Source organism: Gobius niger (genome assembly GCF_951799975.1).
Source record: "Gobius niger genome assembly, chromosome: 9".
In the NCBI taxonomy this organism is placed as follows: Eukaryota; Metazoa; Chordata; class Actinopteri; order Gobiiformes; family Gobiidae; genus Gobius; species Gobius niger.
In genome coordinates, this window is record NC_136860.1 from 34,978,759 (window position 1) to 34,998,540 (window position 19,782).

At 39.2% G+C, this 19,782-nt stretch overlaps 1 protein-coding gene across 1 annotated transcript in view; it reads left to right on the forward strand.

Annotated features, from left to right (window-relative positions):
* Positions 1 to 19,397, forward strand: part of wdfy2 (WD repeat and FYVE domain containing 2) — a 28,470-nt gene extending 9,073 nt beyond the window's left edge. Inside the window, exons 3-12 of the mRNA XM_079563074.1 lie at positions 2,016 to 2,089; positions 4,817 to 4,871; positions 6,700 to 6,850; positions 10,693 to 10,805; positions 10,888 to 11,014; positions 12,223 to 12,328; positions 13,939 to 14,040; positions 15,947 to 16,077; positions 16,382 to 16,490; positions 19,109 to 19,397. Coding sequence (XP_079419200.1) covers positions 2,016 to 2,089; positions 4,817 to 4,871; positions 6,700 to 6,850; positions 10,693 to 10,805; positions 10,888 to 11,014; positions 12,223 to 12,328; positions 13,939 to 14,040; positions 15,947 to 16,077; positions 16,382 to 16,490; positions 19,109 to 19,138 — 998 coding nt within the window. The 3' untranslated portion in view covers positions 19,139 to 19,397. The remainder of the gene's footprint in view (positions 1 to 2,015; positions 2,090 to 4,816; positions 4,872 to 6,699; positions 6,851 to 10,692; positions 10,806 to 10,887; positions 11,015 to 12,222; positions 12,329 to 13,938; positions 14,041 to 15,946; positions 16,078 to 16,381; positions 16,491 to 19,108) is intronic.
* The last annotated feature ends 385 nt before the right edge of the window (positions 19,398 to 19,782 follow it).

The following is a 19,782-nucleotide window of genomic DNA, read 5'->3' on the forward strand; positions in this document are numbered from 1 at the left end:
AATCCAGCAAAAAAGTAACAAAAATCCAGCAAAAAACTGACAAAAATCCAGCAAAAAAAGACAAAAATCCAGCAAAAAAAAGACAAAAATCCAGCAAAAAAAGACAAAAATCCAGCAAAAAAGTGACATAAAGCTATTTTATACAAGGCAGTTATTCTAATTTACTGCATTTACAGACCAACAGAAGGTTTGGTCATCATTGTAGTGTGATATAGACTGGAGCTATGGGACTGACAAAAGCAGAATAACTCTTCTCTGAGGATTTGTGAGGCGTTCACGTGACCGATCACAGAAGAAACATGGCTCATCTGAATATCACAATCTAACTTATGACTAATATATTCTACAGCTCCATGAACGGCAGGAGTCTGAACCAAGCAGCGCATGAGGAGAGTCTTTATTATAATGGAAGGCAATACTTGTGCTGTTATGAGGACGAGAAACGAGCCTTTTTCATGTCGTCGTCTAAAATCTGCATCAGCCACATCTGTGTAGCCATAAAAGCAACAACCCGATGTCTTCGCTGCATAAAATCCATGAGTGCTTTCAAATAAAGGGCTGGTGCTTCCTCCTGTTCCCCCTCTCTGCTCCTCACTCCCCTCCGTGCATCACAGAGTTTGGGGGACAAAGCAGAGGATTCTCCCCTTAGCTTTGAACTAAGCCTGGTCCAGAGCAGGTTGTGAACTAAGAGCATGTGTCCAGGGAGATCTACCCTTTTAGAAAGTTATCCAGCTTTGTAGCAAAACCAGGTGATAAAACCTGTGCCCAGCCTTAATTTGGGGTTTCCCGATTTGGGTTTGTGGACTCTTCATTGTGATTGATAATATTTGAATGTACTTTCTAGTGTGTGTTATTATTGTATGGATGATTTGATTTGAACTGAAGTTACTGAACTCAACGCTTGTGTTTTGAATGGACATTCATTGAATCTATGCTAGTGGTTCATTGTATATATTTTGCACTTTTGTGTTTGTCCTTTACTACATTTTCTAAATACATGGTACCTCTTAACCTCTTAACTCCCGCCTGAACCGAGAGGATCTTTTTCTTCACGTCAGCAGATTTTTTTTCCATCATTTTTTTGTTGGGTATTCAACTCATTTTTGTCACTTTTTTGTCATTTCTTTGTCGTTTTTTGGTACATTTTTAATCAAATTTTCGTCTTTTTTTTTGTAATTTTTTGGTCAAATTTGTGTCAATTTTTTGTCAATTTTTTGTCACTTTTTGGTCATTTTTTGTCACTTTTTTGTCATTTTTTTTGTCAATTTTTGTCACATTTTTGTCATTTTTTCGTCAATTTTTTGTCACATTTTTTGTCCATTTTTTGTCATTTTTTGTCACATTTTTGTCATTTTTTGTCACATTTTTGTCACAATTTTGTCATTTTTTCGTCCATTTTTTGTCATTTTTTTGTCATTTTTTGTCATTTTTTTTATCAATTTTTTGTCACATTTTGTTGCATTAATGTCATTTTTTTTGTCACATTTTTGTCATTTTTTGTCACATTTTTGTCACATTTTTGTCTTTTTTTTCGTCAATTTTTTATCACATTTTTGTCACATTTTTGTCATTTTTTTGTCCTTTTTTTGTCACATTTTCATCAATTTTTCATCACTTTTTTGCCAATGTTTTCTCACTTTTTTGTCACATTTCCATCATTGTTTTCGTCTCAGTTTTGTTGCTATTTTCACACCTTTTTTCCAGAAGCTTTTGGACTGGGGTAAAGCCAAACTGGAGAAAATGTGCTCGGTTCAGGTGGGAGTTAAGGGGTTAACCCTCTTGCCTCTTGCCTCCGGTCCACTCCCTTCTTGAGCCGAAAAACTAGAACTTCTGGTCACGAGCCTACGTTAACATTCCTGTGTTCCTTGACCAGTACTACAGGTAATACTGCAGCACGAAACCAGTACGACAGGTCCTAGTCTATTACATGAACTTATCCGCTGACCCTTTAATCCTGCTCGGTCCTTTCCCCCTCTGGACTTGTGTTAAGTTTCCTCCATGTTCTTTTGTTCCAGCCTCCTGCACGTGCATGTCGTTTAACCCGGAGACCAGGAGGCTTTCTATCGGGATGGACACCGGCAGCATCTGCGTGAGTATCACATTCACTCATTCATAAAACATGGGGTTGGCGTCACGAAGAAGAGGTCACACGGACATTACCATCGAAACGGGATCTCCTATAACCAGGGAGGCACCGATACCACTGTTTCTAAAACCGATACGAGTACTCGGATCTAAGTACTCGCCGATACCGAATACCGATACGAGTACAAGGCATTTACTTCAACGTTCTTACTTTTTTCACAGCAGATTGGTTTGTAATTAGTTAATTTACTCATGTACATTTCCTTAAGTAAAGTCGGCGACACATTTAAGAGCAGTTATATTAGAATTGTGCTGATGCCATTTATTTATTTATTTTATTTTCATTCAGTATCATTTTTAATTTTTATGTCTCTGTCCTAACCTCTTAACTTCCTCACGGTGGTTTGGTCCAATTTTTAGCACATTTTTGTCATTTTTTGTCACATTTTTGTCATTTTTTGTCACATTTTTGTCACATTTCTGTCATTTTTTTATCACATTTTTGTCACATTTTTGTCATTTTTTGGTCATTTTTGGTCAAATTTTTTGTCACATTTTTGTCATTTTTTGTCACATTTTTAGCAATTTTTTGTCACATTTCTGTCATTTTTTCGTCAATTTTTTTATCACATTTTTGTCATTTTTTCGTCAATTTTTGTAGCACATTTTTGTCACATTTTTGTCATTTTTTCGTCAATTTTTTTATCACATTTTTGTAACATTTTTGTCATTTTTTGTCACATTTTTGTCACATTTCTGTCATTTTTTTTATCACATTTTTGTCACATTTTTGTCATTTTTTGGTCATTTTTGGTCAATTTTTTTGTCAAATTTGTATCAAATTTTTGTCAAATTTTTGTCATTTTTTGTCACATTTTTGTCATTTTTTGTCACATTTTTAGCAAATTTTTGTCACATTTTTGTCATTTTTTCGTCAATTTTTTTATCACATTTTTGTCATTTTTTTATCACATTCTTGTCACATTTTTGTCATTTTTTGTCATTTTTTTTCGTCAATTTTTTGTCAATTTCTTGTCAATTTCTTGTGACATTTTTGTGACATTTTTGCCACTTTTCCATCCATTTTTAGTCACTTTTTTGTCAATGTTTTCTCGCTTTTTTGTCACATTTCCATCATTGTTACCGAATACCGATACGAGTACAAGGCATTTACTTCAACGTTCTTACTTGTTTCACAGCAGATTTGTTTGTAATTAGTAAATTTACTCATGTACATTTCCTTAAGTAAAGTAGGCGACACATTTAAGAGCAGTTATATTAGAATTGTGCTGATGCCATTTATTTATTTATTTTATTTTCATTCAATATAATTTTTTATTTTTATGTCTCTGTCCATCATAGACAGAAAAGCCCATGTCCTAAAGCTCCCAATGCCTGAGCTTTATTCATTTATGTGTTTTTGTTTAACAATAGTATTGAGATGTTTCTTAAATGGTCTCTTTTCGTCTTTACTTCAGCTCCTGTAGATTTTCTCGTGTGTTTGTAGTAACTTAGCGAGTAGCTACAGCATTTTCATTGTTCTGCTGCAGCTCATTTTCCTCAATATAAACATGCTGTATGTCTTTAATCTGGATTTTCTGAGGACGTTTTAGTCGCTGGGTTAGTTTTTCAGATGAATAAACCCCTGGGCTTAAAACGGCGTCAGAATGGCCCAAACTGTTAGCCGCGAGTTAGCATCATTAGCCTGTTTGTTGTAAACACTGCAGACGCTGCAGCGCTAACAACATTAAGCTCTGGTTAAATCCAGCACAGACTCTGGTTTAGAGAGCGCAGTCTGTAATAAAGTCAGCTCTATGTGGATTATTGTGTTTACACTAAACTAACTGGTATCGGGACCTCATGAATGAGTACGAGTATGAGTACAAGCATGTGATATCGGCCCGATACTGGTATTGGTATCGGTGCGTCCCTACTTATTACACACTGCGTTAATCTGTCGGACAAGGATCTTTCTTTCTTTCTTTCTCCTTCTTCCATTCCTTCCTTCCTTCCTTCCTTCCCTGCTTCCTTCCTTTCTTTCTTTCTTTCTTTCTTTCTTTCTTTCTTTCTTTCTTTCTTTCTTTCTTTCTTCCATTTCTTCTTTCCTTCCTTTCCTTTCCTTATTACACACTGCGTTAATCTGTCGGTCAAGGATCTTTCTTTCTTTCTCCTTCCTTCCTTCCTTCCTTCCTTCCCTGCTTCCTTTCTTTCTTTCTTTCTTTCTTTCTTTCTTTCTTTCTTTCTTTCTTTCCTCTTCTCTTCTCTTCTCTTCTCTTCTCTTCTCTTCTCTTCTCTTCTCTTCTCTTCTCTTCTCTTCTCTTCTCTTCTCTTCTCTTCTCTTCTCTTCTCTTCTCTTCTCTTCTCTTCTCTTCTCTTCTCTTCTCTTCTCTTCTCTTCTCTTCTCTCCTTTACTTATTACACACTGCGTTAATCTGTCGGACAAGGATCTTTTTTTACAATGTTTACCACAGAAACTAAACAAAACGAGGACAGGGCAGAGTCAGGGGTTTCCAAACCGTTTTCCATCGTGAATCACACATTAAAGAGGAACCGTAAAAGCTGTGTGTTTAATTATGTGAGTTGTGAAACGTCATTCTTGATGGAGATGCTGAAAATGTGTCAGGAAAGATTTGAATGAGTGTAATTTGTGAAACCAGTTCTGAACTGCACAGGCCTCACATTTTTTTGTAGTTTTTGTGTGAAAGCTGTTCATTTCCTGTTTTTGTTGCAGGAGTTCATCCTGTCAGAGGATTACAATAAGATGACTCCGACCAACACCTACCAGGGTGAGAGAGGAAGTGACAAGTCTGCTTCAGCGTCTGATAGTTAGAGATCTGTAAAAGTTTGCATTTTTCTCAATTAATGAGTGTTGGAAGTGTTTCGAAACTGCTGACACTGATTAACGACACACAAAGAAAACAAGAGAAGATATAAAAACAACCTCAATAATTATACCTCTGAAGGGCTTAACATATCTTCAGCAATTCTTTCTTTCTTTCTTTCTTTCTTTCTTTCTTTCTTTCTTTCTTTCTTTCTTGCTTTCTTGCTTTCTTGCTTTCTTGCTTTCTTGCTTTCTTGCTTTCTTTCTTGCTTTCTCGCTTGCTTGCTTTCTCGCTTTCTCGCTTTCTCCCTTCTCTCTCTTTCATTTCTTCTTTTCTTCTTTCCTTCCTTCCTTCCTTCCTTCATCCCTTCCTTTCTTTCTTTCTTTCTTTCTTTCTCGCTTTCTCTCTCCCTTTCTTCCTTCTTCCATGTCTTCCTTCCTTCCTTTCATTCTCTCTTTCTTCCTTCCTTCCTTTCTTTCTCTTTCTTTCTTTCTTTCTGTCTTTCTTTCTCCCTTTCTTCCTTCTTCCATTTCTTCATCCCTTCCTTCCACCTTCCTTCCTTCCTTCCACCTTCCTTCCTTTCCCTCATGAATAACTGGCCCGGGAGTTTTGGGTCAACTTCCTACCACAGTAAGTTTATATTGTGGGCCGATGTGGAGCGATAATGGGCCGGTCCACTCTTCACTCACCCCTGTGCTCCTGATGGCCAGTCCAGCCCTGTGCGTGTCTTAACCTCTTAACTCCCGCCTGAACCGAGCGGATCTTTTTCCTCACGTCATCAGATTTCTTTTTGAGCATTTTTTTTGTTGGATATTCAACTCATTTTCGTCACATTTTTGTCATTTTCTGGTCATTTTTTGGTCCAATTTTTGTCATTTTTTGTCAGATCTTTGTCATTTTTTCGTCAATTTTTGTATCACATTTTTGTTTAAATTTTTGGTCATTTTTTTCCCACATTTTTGTCATTTTTTTATCACATTTTTGTCATTTTTTGTTGAATTTTAATCACGTTTTTATCACATTTTTGTCATTTTCTGGTCATTTTTTGGTCCAATTTTTGTCATTTTTTGTCAGATCTTTGTAATTTTTTCGTCAAATTTTGGATCACATTTTTGGTCATTTTTTTTCAAATTTTTGTCATTTTTTTATCATATTTTTGTCATTTTTTTTTTTATTTTAATCACGTTTTTATCACATTTTTGTCATATTTTGTCACATTTTTGTCTTTTTTTGGTCACATTTCTGTCATTTTTCGTCCATTTTTTATCAATTTTTTGTCAATTTTTTGTCATTTTTTTATCACATTTTTGTCATTTTTTTATCACATTTTTGTCATTTTTTGTTGAATTTTAATCACGTTTTTATCACATTTTTGTCCTTTTTTTGTCACATTTTTGTCATTTTTTGTCCATTTTTTATCGTGTTTGTTACCCTTTTTATCACATTTTTGTCATTTTTTGTCACATTTTTGTCGAATTTTAATCACGGTTTTTTCACATTTCTGTCATTTTTTCGTCATTTTTTATCAATTTTTCATCACTTTTTTGCCAATGTTTTCTCACTTTTTTATCAAATTTTCATCATTGTTTTAGTCTCAGTTCCGTTGCTATTTTCACACCTTTTTTCCAGAAGCTTTTGGACTGGGGTAAAGCCAAACTGGAGAAAATGTGCTCGGTTCAGGTGGGAGTTAAGGGGTTAAAAGACTCAAATCGAGGCTAACGTGTAATTAAATGCTGAAAACCATGACTAAAGCTGAACTCTCCTCTCTCCCCTTTGTCCCGCCTCCCCTCAGCTCACCAGGGCAAGGTGTCGGTCGTGCTGTTTGTGCTGGAGATGGAGTGGCTGCTCAGTACGGGGCAGGACAAGAGCTTCACGTGGCACTGCTCGGAGAGTGGGCAGCAGCTGGGCACACACCGCACCCCCTCCTGGGTCTCAGGGCTGCAGTATCCTCGCAAATATTGACCGTGAGCGGCGCCGCTGGTGTGGTATTTCTGCATCGACGGGCCAGATCTGTGCCAAGACAACATTTTTTATGAGAAGCACTACTGACCACCTAGTTTCTTTTTTCATTAGGGCGCACATTTATAAGTTTGGTGGCTTGGATAAAAGGTACCAATATGCATTTCACCGAGCGCAAAGCATGCTGGTCCAGGTTAAAGGTCAGGCCTACCCGAGATCGTATCCCAAACTGTTTACATGACCGAGTGTGACACAGATGTTGAATGTTTTGAGCGTTGAAAATCGAAACGGGGACACGGTGTTACTGGGAAGAGAAATATAACTCGTGGGCCCTGCCTAAACCAATAAATTAGTTTAGTTTAGTTTATTTGTTCATTTGAGCAGTTAAAATTCTGCTCAAAAGGAGTGGGCCGAAGCAAAAGCTTATAAACGCCCACCCCGAAATCATTACAATAGAAGTGGATATCACAACAATAGTACAAAAGAACATATTACAAAGTATGAGAGCCTTGGAACACAGCATGCACACATGTGAACACAACGTACTCGTTTGTGATTTAACACATTATGATACAATGATACATTTAGCAACATCATACTTGGATTTGCCTCCTTAGCGAGGAACCTGTTACATTTCAAAGCGTCTGTTTTAACACGGACCACATTACTTAGCACTTAAGGGAATGTTCATGTATTTAACAGAATTTAGCAGAAGAGAAGCGAAGCACAACTACAACAACAGTCTCGTTACATATACAATGTTTGGTACAAAGCAAGTTACAAACGGCGAACGATTGTCAGTCGAAAGGTTATCAATATTATCAATCAATGCCAATGAGTTATGTAATATGTAGTAAGTATTTAAGCCCTGCGTAGTGTAGTGCGTTAAAAAGCCAGGGTGTAGAGCCGGCTAGTTGAAGAGGGCGTTAGCTCCCCATCAACAAACCCCCACCCAGCTGCCCTAACATCTGTTTTTTTTTATTTTTTAGAAGATGTTCCTGTACTGTGAGGTGCATTAAAAGACGAAGTTTATGAGCCCGTTGGGAGGCGCCTCTCAGCAGATTTGTAGCTCGCCTGCCCTAATTCTCTATTTGCAATTATAAACAATAGAATGACAACCGTTCATAAATAAATAAAAAAACAGCTGTTGTGTTAAGTAAATAAGACGTATCGGTTACAAATAGCATTACTAGTTAGCCATATGTCGAACTTACTAATTTAATCCATTCGTCACGACGTTCTGGAGCTTTTCTTTCAGTAGGAAATTTGATGAGTGCGTTTGGTGGATGTGAGGTTCCTTTATTGCACTCGTGAATAAGGCAAAACTCTTCCACAGACTGATGAAGCCCACGTGGACAGTCGCACTGCAATGGAGGATGAATATGAACCTGCATATCGCAGTAAAACCACTTTAAGCGACACAATAGTCACTGGTTTGTCTGGTTTTAATGGGCTTTGTTGACACCGTGGGTAGTTGTGAACTTTGACCGGAACATTACCACGTATGTGTACCGACAATGCTGATTTGGCTTATTAAAAGTCCTTTATTTAATGGGGAATATCATACACACATACAGACACATGTACAATTAACAGGAGTGCCTCGGATCTTGCCTCGGAGGTTCCATGGCTTAAGAGCACCCGGTTTGGACTCAAACTTTCTTACCCACTGAAGCACTCACTGTGCCCCCTCCTTCCAATACCAGTATAGTATTAGAAGAAAAAGAGTTGGCACTATTGTACAAAATACTACATGCCCTAACTTTTAAAACAAAGTAGTTTTTCACAAAAATGTATTTTTTTCTGTATTTGAAAGAAAACAATTCATTCATTCAATTATTCATTAATGGATTAGTCGTCAATGAACTGTTAAGTTGTGTCAGCCCTAGTCCCAAGATGACACTAAAAAAAAGTTACTTTGTTGTCCCAGCGCAGATAAATAATAAAAATCACTGTCACCTAATCACCTAACATTTATAATAAATGTTTTTTTCATTGACTAAAGTCACTAAATCTGCCAGACTACGGGACTATTTTGTGTGGGTTATTAGCCGGTCACTGAAGGCTGGTCTCAGAGCGAGTCATTCTCCGCAGCTATTACGAGGATCTCAGTCAGGCTCAACGACACAACATCAGCACAGAATCACAACACAACAGGACTAACCCGGAAACACTTTTCCGTGGAAGGAAACACCGATATGCGGCGCTCGTGGGCAGGAGTTATTTCACTTTTACGCTGTTTAACCTGAAGCTAAAGCTAGCTAGCTCAACCAGCTCAACTGTTTATGGAAACAGCTGCGGTGGAGTCGCTCACACCTGGGCCCCCCCAACTCAAACTTTTATGTTTGACTTTACTAATCCAGACAAATATGCTTCAATGCAGGATCATTTTATGTACGCCTGAAAATGATGAATAGCCTTAACCGTTTTCAATAGAAATGTAAAGCTCATATGTTATTAACAGTAGCTAACCTAGCTGCTCACTCTCCTCTACAAACATTTAGCAAACACTAAATCCATCTCATACGTTCCTGTCAGTCACTAATTACGCCTTTATCTGACTCAGCTGTGTCATGCGTTGCTATGGCGACGCCACAGCGGAGTGACATCCCAGTGATTTAACTACCGGACTACGTGTGCGGTTATACCAAAATAATGCACCAGCCAATCAGAATCCAGTATTCACCCAGACCATGGTATAAATCGATTTAATGAGCATTTTCCTTTTGTTCTACAGTTGAATAATGAAGGAATATTATAGTATGGCTTCCGGAAGAAACTATCATTCAGGCTTTGTAAACCAAGTGAAAAAATTGAAAGGTCCCAGTCCTAGTTGTGCTGGTCATTGGCAGCCACAGTGGATTTTGTCTGTAAACAGAACTGTATGGCCGCTGGCTTAGTGAGCTGTGCAGTTGTGCAGTACAGTAGTGGGCCGAGTCCACAGCCTTGTGGCAAACACGATTTCCTCACCGACTGTTGCCTTTTAAGGCGAGACACTGCAGGTGAATAGAGAAAAAAATGTATATTTACAGATATCAATTTGAAGCTTTTGCTGTAGATCACTTGCATAAATGTGAGAAAAAATACTTTGCAAGTTTTCTGTCATTTTATCTTTTCATATAAGAACAAGGTGTTTTATCCCTAAAAATGCCCCAAGTTTCCCATCTTTTCGGCGCCGAAATCTGAATAATGGATAGAGCTACATTCAAACTTATGGTTTCATTTTATTGATGAATGAGTTACCAAGACTTTCTCAGAGGGGGTTTAGGATTTCTTGTTTAGTTTTAAAATAAGCTGTTTTTTAGTGGAAAAATTTCTAAAAATGTAATTTTCGCCTTATTTTTTGACATTCAAAACTCAGTAAATGGGGCTTAAGGGATTAAATAATAAAAATTCCCTCTGAAAAAATCTTCCAAATATTGTTCAGTCCAAGGCTGGAAAATGTGAAGTCTTTAGGTCCGACTGACGAGGACATAGTGTCGCCACAATGACAGAAACATGTGTTTTGAGAAAAAGGCCCTTGAAATTGTGTTCTCCCATATAAGTCTATGGGGGAACATTGAATCAGCGCAATATTTAAACATGTCATTGTGAAGATTAGGCATATTTTCTGTTTCCGGGTGAAAGCTTGAATGTTCAGAGACCAATTTGGCCCAAAACCTGAAAACTGAAAAATTTTAGCTTTGCCTGTAGTGTCTCCCCTTAATAAATAAATAAAAAATCCCAAACCCACGTGCAAAGAGAAGGAAAAAACAAGTGAAAGACGGTGTGATATTTTTAGTTTGACGTTATCTTGAGCAACAGTTTGAATCCTTAACTGAGCCAGGTTTGATGTGGAGACTCGTCACGCGTTTGTGGGCGACCAGTCGGGACAGGTCACCATCCTGAAGCTGGAGCAGGACAGCTGTAGTCTGGTCACCACCTTCAAGGGACACACGGGTAAAGAACTCATTAGTCTCTCAGTGTTGCAGTGTTTGCTCATCTCTAAACTCTGTAATGCATTTGTAATATTTCCCCGTAGGTAACGTTACGGCTCTGTGCTGGGACCCCAGCCAGAGGGTGCTGTTTTCAGGCAGCTCCGATCACTCCGTCATCATGTGGGACATCGGGGGCAGGAAGGGCACTGCCATTGAGCTGCAAGGGCACCGGTAACAGCAAAACAATATAATATAAAAATAAGAATGTCAACGCAACAGCACCAACCAAATTCTATAACAAAAGAAACTCTGATTCTGTCTCTCATGTTTGACCTGGTAACTTGTGATGTTGTTTGTTAAGCTGTCATTGTTATTGTCTTGCATGTTTGGACTTCAAACCAGTCTAACGCTGCAAAACAAGTACCTACAGGGTCTCCGTAGGGCAATAAAAGAATAATTTCAACTTTTAAAGGGGGGTATTCTGCTTTTTTCAGTCACATAGCACCAGTCTATATCACACTACAATGATGACCAAACCTTCTGTTGGTCTGTAAATGCAGTAAATTAGAATAACTGCCTTGTATAAAATGTCTCTCTCAAAATTGCTGTAGTGAATGTCTTGAAATAGGCCTATCCCTAAAATGGCCGCCATCAGAGTTTTTACAGATTACTCAAAAATACGTGAATGTGCCAAGGCAACACTTCAGGCATGTTTTTAATGAGGGAATGACATAATAACATGATGGAAAGCTTGAAAAAGTCAATTTTTCTTAAAGAGACAGAGGCCTATTTCAAGACATTCACTACAGCCATTTTGAGAGAGACATTTTATACAAGGCAGTTATTCTAATTTACTGCATTTACAGACCAACAGAAGGTTTGTCATCATTGTAGTGTGATATAGACTGGTGCTATGGGACTGAAAAAAGCAGAATACCCCCTCTTTAAAATATAGAAGGTGCAGTTACATGTATGACCTGAGGTGGCAGTAGTGAGTATAAAATGACTAACTTGCATCTAGCCCCTTTTAGGCCCGAATGTAATTAAAAATATTCTGAAAACTGACTGTAAATCTAAATGAAAGATGAGTTGCAGTTTTTTCTGAAATTCACCACATTTTAGTTGCCCGTTTCATACAAATCTCTTTCCTCCATTTAATGAAGTGTTTGCAATTAATTATGCACGGATTTTTCTGCATTTATGGCATTAAATTATATTATTTCGACATTAAAAAGCATTAAATTTGACTTTCTGCCCCTGTAAAAACCCTGTAATGACCTGAACTGAACCACCAACCTTTGGACTGTTGGGGGCGAACACTTCCTGAGCCACTGATGCCCAAATATAATTGCACCAAACAGTTCGTAGGCTCATGTCCAACAACACAGTTTTGTTTATATTAAGACAGATATTGATTGTGTTGTTCTGACCCTCCGCAGAGAGAAGATCCAGGGCCTGTGTTACGCCTCCCACACTCGGCAGCTCATCTCCTGCAGCTCGGACGGATCCATCGTCGTCTGGAACATGGACGTCACACGACAAGAGGCGAGAGGCTTTTTAAACACATTTACTAAAACCCACTGCTTATATCGGTCAGTCCCCGAGTGAGTGACATGTTTATCCAATGGACTTGTTTTTGTGACTAAAATGCAAAAAAAAAAAAGCATACCGTAAATTCTCTCATACTGGCCTGTATTCCATTAGCGGCCGGGTCTAACAGAGGCCGGATCTCTGACAGAGGCCGGGTCTCCGACAGGGGCCGGGTTCGTGGCTGGCGGAGGCAAATTAAAGCCGGTCTCTAAAACAGGCCGGGGCTTTTATTAGAAACTATAGCAGTAGAAATATTCCCCATGTTAGGAATTTGTCTCATACTGGTGTAAATGAAAACTCACGTGCAGGAAGTAACAAACGGGAACCCGGGCCGAGGGGGACGCTGCGGAGGAGCTGATCCGAGCGTAACTTTGACACAGATTTAGCCACTTTTCAAACCTCCTGTGACTATTTGTAGAAACAGGGCAACAAATGTTGTGTGACCCTCCAGGGTTTTAATAAAGTCTCCATCGCGTCTTCAAAGCACGTCCAGCTGCTCCGTGTGCAGGTCCGTCCCACGCCTCAAAATAACTCCTCCCATCAGCGCGAGCGTCTCGTCTTCTCTCGGGTCAGTCTCATGATCGATCACAAACACAAACGCTCCGTCTAAACTCGCCTTTTACACGAGATAACAACAAATAATCCGGTCCGGTAAAAACGAAACAGAAACCTGCAGTGACACTGATGTCAAAGCTCCGCTAACAGTAACGAAACACTTCCTGTTGTCCCGACAAAATAAAAGGCGTCAATGTTCCAGCCGCTGGGAGAGGGTTTGAAATGTTCATTAATAAATGAACCTAATATTTTAGGGGCAAATGGACACAAATCTCATTTTTCTTCATTTTCCTGGTCGTCCGTTTTGCTCAAATAGAAATAAAGGCCTGTCTCTAATTGTGGCCTGGTTCCAATAAAGGCCTGGTCCGAGATGCCCTTGAGTAAATAAAGGCCCCGGCCTATATTAGAGCATTTACGGTATTCAACTGCAGTTTTGGCTGAGATGCCTTGATTCTTTGTAGCAGTAAAAGATGAGCTTTATAAAGCGTTGAATTTGACTTGCTGCCACCTGTATTAACCTCTTACTACCCGCCTAAACCATTCTGTCCTCTTTGGCTGTTATATAGGCCTGTGTAGCACCTCATTTGAAAGCTAAGACCCACAAAACTGAACTTATTCCTCACATTGTTGCTGTGTTGTGTTTGTTGTGTTGAGTTTTTGTAATTTTTTTGGTTCAATTTTTGTCACTTTTTGGTTGAATTTTTGTCACATTTTTGTTGAATTTTTGTCACTTTTTGGTAGAATTTTTGTCACATTTTTGTTGAATTTTTGTCACATTTTCGTTGAATTTTTGCCACTTTTTCGTTATTTTTTTTTGTTTTTTGTCACACTTTTGTTGCGTTTACATCCTTGTTTTCTTCTTATTTTTTGTGGCTGTTTTGGTGCTTTTTTCCCAAGAAGCTTTTTGATTAGGGTAAAGCCAAACTGGATGAAATGGGATCCGTTGAGGTGGGAGTTAAGAGGTTAACCAGGCACTTGCATGTCGTCATAAAACTGTGATTGTGTTTCAGACGCCCGAGTGGTTGGACAGCGACTCGTGTCAGAAATGTGAGCAGCCGTTTTTCTGGAACTTCAAGCAGATGTGGGACAGTAAGAAGATCGGCCTCAGACAGGTGTGGGAGACTCGTGCAGTGACTGTGTGCTCTGTTTTACACTTGTATTAGAACGAGGGCTTGATACCGTTTCATTTGTTTTGATAGCGCTGCTTTAACAATGGTTTTCGATACAAAACCTGAACAATGCTCTTTTCAATACCTATGCTAAAATATTTGTTTTAGACTGGAGTGAAGTGCTGCGGCTGGAGTTACGCTGACCCAAAAGTGCCGCTCTCGACAGGTCGACCCAACTAGAGCCTGTGTGAAAACTTAGTCCCCCCACCTCTGTCCACGGTGTTTACTGCCCTACTGGCTACTGTGGCTTCGGGTGCAAAATAAATGCGTCTAATTCTTTCACTGCTGAAGTATTATGGAGGGTCCATGATATCCCAAACATCCCGAGGAGGGCGGCCCTAAACACGGCCACACTCTTATATTAAAGGAATAGGCCACCGTTTTTCCATACTGAGATATGTTCTTACCTTAGCTTTGACGAGTTCTTTAGGACCTGTCTGATCTTCCCCCGTGCCTTCAGTCACGTAAACACAGCGCAGACGGCGTTAGCATTTAGCCTCTCCCTCTCTCCTCTATAGCTCCAAACCAGGTCAAGACAGAAGCTACCAAGCTCTTCCACGTTTTCCCTATTTAAACATGGTTACGTGAAGTGTTCCACTACAAAGTATAATTACACAAAATTAAACAATGTGGATTTTCTAAGCGGATAAAAGGGGGAACTATATTGTAAGGCGTAATAATACCAGGAGTAGTTTAGCATCCACACAGTAAAGTGAAGATTACTGCGCGGATTTCAAACTACTCCAGTGTGCATCAAATTATAAAACATTTGTATCAATTTTATAAAGTTTCAGGCTATTTTTCATGCATATTTGTGAAAGTGACCCTGAAAAGTGACCCTGCAAGTTGAGAAATGTGCCTATGAACTTGTCCCTGTAAAGAATTTTCCCCAGTGGCGTGGTGTCTTTCGAGCCGTGCGTGTTTCCCCTGCCTTGCACGCGCCGCTTTTCACAAGATATTAAAAAAAATAAAGTTCGTTAAGGCGGTTGCCCGGTGTTGTTTAGGCGGCCGCCTAAACAGGAACACGCTGTTGTTTGAAATAAAAAAAAATAGGTGTAGAGCCTTTAAAGGGACAATACAGAATATAAAATTTTTAAACTAAGTATTTTCCTCCCCCTACATGTTCCTCCATGTCCTAATGTGTAGAATGAGCCCAGACCTGTTCACCACAACTGCCTCTAAAATCCTGTCACTCAAAAAGGTGTTCATTCGGGTCTGAAGTGCCGTCATGCACGAGCTTAATGTAGAAGCTGCAGTTACACGTATAACCTGAGGTGGCAGTAGTGAGCATACAACCGAGAGGATTTTTTCTCACGTCATCAGATTTTTTTTCCATCATTTTTTTGTTGGGTATTCCACTCATTTTTGTAACTTTTTTGTCATTTTGTTCTCATTTTTCGCCACATTTTTTTTTTTCATTTTTTTGTAAATTTTGTGTCATTTTTTTGTCACATTTTTTTCATTTTTTTGTCCATTTCTTGTGACATTTTTGCCACTTTTTCATCAATTTTTCGTCACTTTTTCATCAATGTTTTCTCACTTTTTTGTCACATTTCCATCATTGTTTTCGTCTCAGTTCTGTTGCTATTTTCACAGCTTTTTTCCAGAAGCTTTTGAACTGGGGTAAAGCCAAACTGGAGAAAATGTGCTCGGTTCAGGTGGGAGTTAAGGGGTTAAATGTAATAAATTGATCACCCACAGGACTATCAATCCTGTACTTACACGTTTACTGTAGTTACTTAGTGCTTCCTCCATTACTACATGTTACCAGGACTACAGAAACGTATTTTTTTGGTTCCACTCCAGTAACATCTTGATAATGTTTTGCCCGTCGTGCTTTCTTTCGCAGCACCACTGTCGGAAGTGCGGGCAGGCGGTTTGTGGCAAGTGTTCGTCGAAGCGCTCGTCGATTCCTCTGATGGGCTTCGAGTTCGAGGTGCGCGTCTGCGACAGCTGCTTCGGATCCATCACGGACGAGGAGTGAGTAACAATAAGACCCTGTTCCCTCTGCTGCTCCGCCACAGCTGTGCGCCGCAATCAAGACGGCAAACACAATCATTTCACAATCATCTCCGTCTCAAGGACATCATCTCAACTCCATTTCTGCACGATATTATTGTGTCAGAACTAACACGGCTAAGCTTGGATTCAAACTGAACCAAGAAAAGGGGAAAATAATGAAGTAAAGGCAGAACAAGACTCCAAAAGACTCAGCAGACGGAGCGTGTTCAGAGCTCCATCCCGTGTTTAAAGTGAAATAATCTTGTTTTTGTTTGTTCTTCAGCCGAGCGCCCACGGCCACTTTTCACGACAGCAAGCACAGCGTTGTTTACATGCACTACGAGCCCACGACCGGCTGCCTGCTCACCTCGGGGACGGACAAGGTCATCAAGGTAACGGGGAACTGACACACGGACGGTGCAAATACGGCCGTGTAAAACAATCAATATTTATTTAAAGCACTTTACAACAATCAAGGTGAGCAAAGTGCTTTACAGTAAAAAGGATGAGAATAAACACAATTACATAAACAACGCTGAAACAACAATAGAACAATAGAACTAGGGATGCACCGATACCACAGGCTTGTACTCCATAATCGTACTCATTCATGAGGTCCCGATACCAGAAACCGATACCAGAAACCTCTCAGCTGAGGAGAGAAGAAGCAACAAACTGGAGAATAGTTTAGTGTAAACACAATAATCCACATAGAGCTGACTTTATTACAGACTGCGCTCTCTAAACCAGAGTCTGAGCTGGATTTAACCAGAGCTTAATGTTGTTCGTGCTGCAGCGTCTGCAGTGTTTACAACATACAGGCTAACGATGCTAACTCGCGGCTAACAGTTCTGGCCATTCTGACGCCGTTTTAAGCCCAGTGGTTTATTCATCTGAAAAACTAACCCAGCGACTAAAAAGTCCTCAGAAAATCCAAACTAAAGACATACAGCATGTTTATATTGAGGGAAAATGAGCTGCAGCAGAACAATGAAAACGCTGTAGCTACTCGCTAAGTTACTACAAACACACGAGAAAATCTACAGGAGCTGAAGTAAAGACGAAAAGAGACCATTTAAGTAACATCTCAATAGTATTGTTAAATAAAAACACATAAATGAATAAAGCTCAGGCATTGGGAGCTTTAGGACATGGGCTTTTCTGTCTATGATGGACAGAGACATAAAAATAAAAAAATATATACAATGACAATCAAATAAATAAATAAATGGCATCAGCACAATTCTAATATAACTGCTCTTAAAAGTGTAGCAAATGAGTAAATTAACTAATTACAAACCAATCTGCTGTGAAAAAAGTAAGAATGTTGAAGAAAATGCCTTGTACTCGTATCGGTATTCAGTACTTAAATCCAAGTACTCGTACTCGTATCGGTTTTAGAAACAGTGGTATCGGTGCATCCCTAAATAGAACCAAGAGTTGGAACCTCTCTGTTTTCTTGTTTCTGGTACGCCCGTATATCTGACGCACATCTGCCCACAACAGCAGTGGACAGAGACGCTTCACTCGGCTCGTTGGAGACTCCAAAATACCATCTCAATGTCAAACATGTTGGACAAACACAGAGACGTCCTCGATGCTAATGTTAGCGTTAGCCTCAAAGGTTGTGGGTAAAGGCCACAGGTCTAAGTAAGTGTGCAGGATCAAGGAATGAAAAATGTTAAAAGAATAAAATATCTGCATAACTTCGTAGCTCCCAAACTTTTTTAATGCTCACCGAGTAGTGACAATTAAAACAGCTCAAACACACCTGTATATATGTACAAAGCTTAATTGCAGGGGTCATGTGTCAATGTCACATGACGCAGGACATGTCACATGATATGAATCCAAAAAGAGACATTACATAAAATGTTGCCACGTACAGGAACCAAACCTATACAGGTTCCTGTACAGGACAGTGGAGACAGATGAGTGTAGGCTTATCTTTACAAGTGACAACCACGAGATATTAGGACATTTGTAGAAGCGTATATGTATATATACACACAAGCAAATGTACAAAACGTACACATATTTTACATATTTACATAGAATCAGCGTTGTTGGACAAACACAGAGACGTCCTCCATGCTAATGTTAGCGTTAGCCTCAAACACAGAGACGCCCTCAATGCTAATGTTAGCGTTAGCCTCAAACAAACGCTCCAGCCACGCCCATTCTGAGCCACAATAACCCTAACCCTTTGATTTCCGTTTACAGCAATTGTTAAACACTTAAAGGCGCTGTTTTATGGCTCTTTTGCTTGATTTATTTTTTTACTTTTATATAAATGTGGCTTTATTAGTACTGTTTAATGAACTCTACAAGTTACATGCATGATCAGAGTTCCTAAAACACTTGAAAGTTAATAGCTATAAATACAATTTTCCTCTGTTACTTGAATAACTATACAGATTAACAATAATAAACACATTTGTTGTTGAACTCATGTTTCTATCTAAATACTGAATTGTTGTTGCACAGAAAGTCCTTTGTTTGTTTGTGTGACACGTTTCATTTTAAACCGGTGGGATTGTTTTTATTCCCTTCGCTATTGGCTTAGGACTGTCACAATAATTACTATATCGACTTATGGTTCAATTAATAACAGATAAACGATATATTTTTGGGCTATCTATCGTCTATACATTTATTAGCATTTCCCCCCATTTTTTATTAGTAAAAGCAAATTGAGCTACATTTTATTTCAGGTTTATTGCAGCTTGTGTGGTATTTTAGGATATGATGATGCACTTTTAAAACAAAGGGTTACTGCTGTTTTCATGCCTGAGAGTTGACAGTATTTAGTATCGTTAGAATATCGTTTATCGCGATACTTTCCTGCATCAATATATCGAGTTTCAAATGTGTTATCGTGACAGGCCTACTAGTTTTAAGTGGGAGGTCAGAGGTTAACCCAACCTTCTAGAACAACATTTATATCTCAAAATAATCCTTCACCACAGTATAAAGTCATTAAAGCGAGTGATTGTCTGTTTTCTCGCAGCTGTGGGACATGACGGCCGTGGTTTCCTGAAGTCTCTCCGAACCCGGCCGTGGACTTGTCGGAGAGAAGGACGTGTTGTCTGTTTCCTCGAGCGGCTGGATAATGCGTAACAAGCGTTTTCTGGTGCACGTTTACACTGAGGGACAGAGCGGAGCCTGTTCTGTACGAAGACAGACAGAGGGTGACTTATCTGTTCACAAGGAGCAGTAATAATGATGTAACTTTAATTTATTCATAGTTTTTGTTGCCACAGACGCAGGTGGGGATGGCGTGGTTCGGTAAAGGGCTGCAGAGTGTGGGGAAAATGGCTAATTGTGATTTTTCGGACGAGGATTGCCAAGGCCGTGGGAACCCAGGGTGCTGAGGGCGCCGCAGCACCCCCTGGTGGATAGTTTGTGAACTGCAGGCAATATTAACCCCTTAACTCCCACCTGAAACGAGCACATTTTTGGATTTTCCCCAATCCAAAAGCTTCAGGGAAAAAGGTGGGAAAATAGCGACAAAACTGAGACGAAAACAAGGATGAAATGTGAAAAAAAGTGAGAAAACATTTACAAAAAATTGACGAAAAATTGCGGGGGGAAAAAGGGCGAAAAAGTGATAAGAATTTGACCCAAAAAAAAGACAAAAATGGACAAAAAATTGAGAAAAATTGAGAAAAATTTGACAAAAAA